The following is a 6865-nucleotide window of genomic DNA, read 5'->3' as shown; positions in this document are numbered from 1 at the left end:
AACCTTCTACATCGCATTGATTTGAAGTGAAATTATTTGTTTGGCTTGTATTTGAAGCTAACTCGTTTGTTTCGCGTGCAGTTGAATCTATATCACCTATATCCCAAGTGCTTGAAGCTAAACCTTTTGTTTCGCATGGATTTGTAGCTAAACCTTCTACATCCAATTGATTTGAAGCTAAATCATGCGTTTCGAATGGATTTGAAGCTAAACCTTCTACATCGCATTGATTTGAAGCTAAATCATGCGTTTCGCTTGGATTTGAAGCTAAACCTTCTACAGCGCATTGATTTGAAGCTAATTCATATGTTTCGCTTGGGTTTGAAGTGAACTTTTTTGTTTCGTCTGGATTTGAAGCTATATCACTTAAATGGCAAGTATCTGAAGCTAAATCATTTGTGTTCCGTCTTGCAACGGAATTTTCCAGCCGTGTCCGCCCGACTTTCTCCTGGACGGACTACCTTTCTTCAACCCCTAAAAAACAGTTTGTTTACCGGGAACCTTCGGTGCAGCGTGGCAAATTGACGGTCCTTCAACGTGCAGTTGACAAAAGTCACGTTCGTTGGGCCTCCAATTTCGTGGAGCCTTCGCCTGCAGTTTCCAATTCCTTCGACCCGTCTCCTTTCCGGCAATAGAGTAATTTCTGCAATTTCGGATAACGCACACTTCATCGGCAACATTTCCTTAATTTATGACAGGGTCGCCAGCACGCATCCCTTCGGTCGCCTTTTCCGGGATTTCTTACTACCTGACACTGGGTACGACCGGGACTCCTAAGGTCCCTTTCCACCTCGCGATCAACCAATGATCTTCAAGTTTTCTCTCGGCGAGAAACATATAAAAACGAGAACTCTTGACCACCTCACACAGTCTTTTTTCACTCCTGCGTAACTTCGTTCATATCGTTCAACATCGCTCGTCACTCCAGTCTACGTCTCATTTCACGAACTACTAAGTAAAACAGTTGTTCATTTTTAAGTAAACGGACAACGATATCGTCCTATTCCGTCGCGCAGCGTAGTCGGCCTTACAACCCGATAGATAGTTAATATCGCGGAATAACGATATCAAGTGCTCACACGACGCACCTCAACATTTTGGTCCTTCGAGCCGGATTTTGCGACCTGTGGACGACCTTAGACATGATTTCCACGTTAACAACGAAATTATTGTGTTGTGGTGATTCATCGTTCTAAGCCATGGCCACAGAAAGCTCACAGCACGTCAAGATTCTACGTCAAAAGAGAGGCGGCATCAAAACGCAACTGACACTGTTCGAAAAGTACCTACGAACATATCAGGATGCTCCCAACCACACCGCTTTAACCTGCAGGCTACAACGCCTAAAGGAGGTCTACGGGGCGTACGACGACATCCAAGCCGAGTTGGAAGTCCTTCAAGAAAGCGTAGACCAAAAGGAAGAACGCAGCACCATGGAAGAACGATACATGGAAGCAGTCATTCAAGCCGAAATACTGCTATCAACAGCCACCAACACTGTTGATCAACGAGACTCCCCAGTCTCCACGCAAGGATCTGGACCATTCGTCAAGCTGCCCAAGGCAGACCTGCCACGCTTCGACGGAAGATTCGAAGAATGGTTGTCATTCAAGGACAAATTCTTCTCCATGATTGACAGTCAGGAGAGCCTGTCGAATGTACAAAAATTGCAATATTTGCAATCAGCAGTATCTGGTGAAGCGGCCAGGGTCATCGGAGCAATGGCAACCACTGGGCCCAACTATACACAAGCATGGCGACTGTTAGAAGAAACGTATGCCAACGAACGACTAATCGTCACGCGGCATGTGGATCTTCTAGTGCAAACAGCGCCTGTAGCCAAGGAAACTGCTGCTACCTTGAGAGAATTCGTGAACCACGTGCAACAACATCTTCGGTCCCTCAAAACTCTCGATGTTCCAGTAGAGCATTGGGACACTCTCCTGCTGTCCATATTGTTGCCCAAGCTCACGCAACAAATCAGGCTAACTTTCGATCACACCCTCAAGGACAACGAGCTGCCGAAAATCGAAGGGTTGATGAAGTTCCTCACACAAAGAGCGAGAAGCCTGGAGACGACATCAGTCGCCTCGGATCCAGCGTTGACTGCTTCACCAACGAAGAAGAAGCCAACTTCACCGACCTCATCAAGACGACAATTTCCTAAGCCAAGAAATTCTTCGCCAAACAAGCCATCCAAAGTGTTCGCAACAAACACCAAAAGCTTCAAAACCGAGTGTTCCTACTGCAAACGCAGCGGGCACTATATCAGCCGATGCGAAGGTTTCCACGCCCTTCCAGTGAACCAGCGCATCCAGTCGGTGAAGCGGGCATCTTTGTGCTCCAACTGCTTACGCCAGGGGCACACGTCTGAGCAGTGCAACGCGTCAGGCTGCCGAATTTGTGATGAAAATCACAACACGCTACTGCACGTCCCACGAACTCCAAGAGGTTCACCATCTCGAAGGTCGGCGGACAACGCACGTGAAGCCTCGACCAGTCCGGCATGACCAGTGTCCGAAATCCATGGATGCACTGCTCTCTCCGCTCAGTCAGCATCCAACCAGCTGATGACCACCGCAATACTACAAATCTATGACAACCTCAACCAGTTAACAAGATGCAGAACGCTGTTGGACACGTGTTCAACAGCAAACTTCATCACGGAACGGCTGGCGTCAAGGCTCCAGCTACGCAAGAAGAAATGCTCAACGTCCATTACAATATTAAACCAACTAACGACGTCGAGTATTTCCTCACTCACGGCAACGATCCGATCGAAGTCCGGCGGATTCGAGAAAACGCTGGAATTTCTCGTTATCCCCCACATCTCGGAGACGGAGCCACAACAACACATCGACCGGAGCTCTATCCAGATACCAGCAAATCTCCAACTTGCTGATCCAGAATTCCACAAGCCAGCTCCAGTCGACATGCTACTGGGGACTGGCATAACACTTTCGCTGCTCAGCGTCGGGCAAATCGACCTTTCACCTCGCAATGGACCTGAGCTTTTTCTGCAAAAGACCCAATTAGGGTGGGTAATTGGTGGCAGTGTTAGTTCTACAACAAGCCGAGAACAACAACGACCAACGCCTTCCTCCATCAAATCCACGCAGCAGAAAAGGAATACAGTTCCACAAGTCACCGACGAGTCAGCATCTCCAACGAGCAGAGAGGCAGACGATTTGCCAAACGATGCCACGCAGCCGACCAAGGGAGTGCAGTCTTCAGCGAACCAAGACAAACCCCCCAAGCGGACTTGTCACGTCACTCAACTTGAGTTCGACGTAAGGAGATTCTGGGAGATCGAAGAAGGACCATCTACGCGTCATCTCTCCTCAGAAGAACTGGCCTGCGAGGAGCATTTTCAGCGCAACGTGCAACGGGATGACACCGGCCGATATATCGTCGCACTACCATTCAAAAGGGATCCAGCTTGTCTCGGACATTCCCATAACAGAGCTCTCAAACGTTTCAACTCACTGCAACGACGATTCAAACGAGATCCAGCCTTCAAAAATCAATATACCACAGTCATGCAAGAGTACCTGGATCTCGGTCACATGTCCGAAGACACTGACCCAAACAACAACCATGGGTTTTTCCTGCCTCATCATGCAGTCGTGAAGGAAACCAGCATGACTACCAAACTTCGTGTAGTCTTCGACGGTTCGGCAAAAACCGACACAGGGGTTTCTCTCAATGAAACTCTCATGGTCGGACCAACCATTCAGGAGGATCTTTTCTCGCATATTCTTCGGTTTCGACTTCACAATTACGTCCTTACCGGAGATATCGAGAAAATGTATCGGCAGTTCCTTCTACGCGAGGAAGACAGGAAATTTCAACGGGTCATCTGGACCAATCCAAGAGGCGAAGTGAAAACCTTCAAACTCAACACCGTCACCTTCGGTTTATCTCCGGCTCCATTTCTAGCCACACGATGTCTTCAACAACTCGCCGAAGACGAAGGACATCGATTCAAGTATGCGGGACACATCGTGAGACGCGACTTGTACGTTGACGACCTGTTGACCGGAGCAGCCACCGTAGAAGAGACCATCAGCATCCGGGACGAAGTTAGCGACTTGTTGCATCACGCAGGTCTTAACATTTGTCAATGGGCATCAAACTGTCCCACCATCCTTCAAGGACTTCCGGAAGGCAGTGTCAACGTCAAGCTCGAAGCCCACGATGACAAAACATTGAAGACTCTCGGCGTGGCATGGAATTCCCTCGAAGATTCCATAGTCTACTCAGTGACACCGATCGCTGTCGATACGAGAGTCACCAAGAGGACGATTCTCTCTAACATTGCCAAAATTTTTGATCCACTGGGATTACTTGGTCCAGTTATCATCACTGCCAAGCTGATCATGCAAAAATTGTGGCAAATCAAATTGGATTGGGATAAATCCGTTCCTCACAACATACATTCCACGTGGGTAAATTATTGCTCACAACTCAACCTATTGAACAACATGGCCTTCCCACGACCAATTCTTCTGTCGGACGTCGCAGCCACTCAACTCCATGGATTTTGCGACGCCAGCGAGATTGGCTATGGAGCGTGCATTTATCTGCGATCCAGCAATGCCAACGGCCAAATTCAATCCAGATTGTTGTGTGCAAAATCTCGTGTAGCTCCTCTCAAGTCAGTCACCTTACCACGCCTCGAGCTCTGCGGCGCACAATTATTGGTCAAATTGTATGCCACCGTTCTTAATTCAATTCACGTGAGAATTGACCAAACCATATTCTGGACCGATTCAACGATCACCCTCCATTGGATCAACTCTTCCCCACACTTGCTGAAAGCATTTGTAGCGAATCGAGTTTCCGATATCCAAACGAAGACATCGAGCAATATGTGGAGACACGTGCTGTCTAAGGACAATCCTGCCGATGCTTTATCACGCGGTCAACTGCCCGTTGAGTTTATCCAAAACTCCGTTTGGAAACACGGTCTAAGTTGGCTATCGCAAGACGAATCTTTCTGGCCTCAGCTCAAACTCCCTTCCTTGGACATGCTACCGGAAATCAGAAGCAAAACATGTCTACTCACAACGACAGCAGCTTCGTGTGAGATACTGCAGCGGTATTCATCGATCACCAAATTGCAACGAATCGTTGCATACTGCCTTCGATTCAAACCGGACAACCGCTTCAAGGGACCTGTGTCAGCCGAGGAATTGAACACTGCCAACAAAACCATACTCCGTTTGACACAACGAGAATGCTTCGCCGAAGAGATGCAAGATTTATCTCAAGGTCGCAGGGTTCACCGCAAGAGCAAACTCAACACGCTCGACCCATTCCTTGATCGAGACGGCGTCATCCGAGTGGGAGGACGTTTGAAGCATGCAGACATCCCATATTCCCAACAACATCCGATCGTGCTTCCCAAATCGCACCATTTGACAACGCTCATTTTGCGAAACGAACATTTACGCAGCATGCACGCTGGTGTCCAAGCCACGCTGTACAGTACCCGACAACGATACTGGCCCCTCGATGGCAGAAACCAAACAAGGAAGGTCATCCGCCAGTGTATCAAATGCTTCCGTGCAAATCCACCAAACACAGAATGCATGATGGGAGATCTGCCAAAAGCTCGCGTCAACGAAGATCGACCATTCAACAACGTCGGGGTCGACTACTGCGGTCCTTTCTTCGTCAAGGAGAAGAAGTTCCGTAACAGAAACCGAATCAAGGTCTACGTCGCTGTCTTCGTATGCCTCGCTGTGAAGGCAGTACACCTGGAGCTAGTCAGCGACATGACCACCGATGGCTTCCTGGCAGCCTTACGTCGATTCACTGCTCGACGAGGGAAATGTCACGCCATCTATTCCGATAACGGAACGAATTTCGTTGGAGCAAATAGAGAGCTCAAAGAAATTCATCAACTGCTGAGTTCACAGGATCATCAACGCAAAGTGGATGCCTACTTGACCAACGAAGGGATCAACTGGCATTTCATTCCACCAAGGTCACCAAACTTCGGAGGTTTATGGGAAGCGGCAGTGAAGTCGTTCAAACACCACATGAGACGAGTGATAGCCAACGAATTGCTGACTTTCGAAGAACTCAACACCTTCATCATCGAAATCGAAGCAATTCTCAACTCAAGGCCTCTCACTCCATTGTCTTCGGATCCGAACGATCTTTGTGCTCTAACTCCAGGACATTTCTTAATCGGCAGCGCACTCAACACATTACCGGAGGTCGACATCACAACCACTCCATCGAACAAACTCTCCATCTGGCAACATCTCCAGAAACTCAAGCGTGATTTTTGGGCGAGATGGTATAAGGAATACCTCAATGAGCTAAACATTCGCCACAAGTGGACCAGCGGCAGCCATGACATCAAGACGGGAACGCTCGTTCTCGTTAAAGAGGACAACCTACCACCCATGCAGTGGGCCCTCGGACGGGTTCTCGAAGTCCACCCTGGTACAGACGGCATCATCCGAGCAGTCACCATCCAAACCGTGCAAGGCAATATTAAACGAAACATCAGACAACTTGCACCGTTACCAACTAATGTAGGCCGCGAATTGTAATTGATCGGTACCCTCTCAACGGGGGGAGCATGTTCCGTCTTGCAACGGAATTTTCCAGCCGTGTCCGCCCGACTTTCTCCTGGACGGACTACCTTTCTTCAACCCCTAAAAAACAGTTTGTTTACCGGGAACCTTCGGTGCAGCGTGGCAAATTGACGGTCCTTCAACGTGCAGTTGACAAAAGTCACGTTCGTTGGGCCTCCAATTTCGTGGAGCCTTCGCCTGCAGTTTCCAATTCCTTCGACCCGTCTCCTTTCCGGCAATAGAGTAATTTCTGCAATTTCGGATAACGCACA

General features: G+C 48.6%; 1 protein-coding gene across 1 annotated transcript; it reads left to right on the top strand.

Annotated features, from left to right (window-relative positions):
* The first annotated feature begins 2570 nt into the window (after positions 1-2570).
* Positions 2571-6569, top strand: LOC143258910 (uncharacterized). Its single transcript, XM_076519456.1, has one exon. It carries the CDS (start codon positions 2571-2573, stop codon positions 6567-6569), a length of 3999 nt encoding a protein of 1332 aa, XP_076375571.1.
* Positions 6570-6865: the final 296 nt, after the last annotated feature.

Source organism: Megalopta genalis, chromosome 3 (assembly GCF_051020955.1).
Source record: "Megalopta genalis isolate 19385.01 chromosome 3, iyMegGena1_principal, whole genome shotgun sequence".
In the NCBI taxonomy this organism is placed as follows: Eukaryota; Metazoa; Arthropoda; class Insecta; order Hymenoptera; family Halictidae; genus Megalopta; species Megalopta genalis.
Note: the sequence above shows the minus strand (reverse complement) of the source record. Positions and strands in the feature narration are given on the sequence as shown.

Bases quoted from the DNA above. Each gene is read 5' to 3' on its own strand.
- LOC143258910 (XM_076519456.1), top strand. From the start codon at position 2,571: ATGACCACCGCAATACTACAAATCTATGACAACCTCAACCAGTTAACA.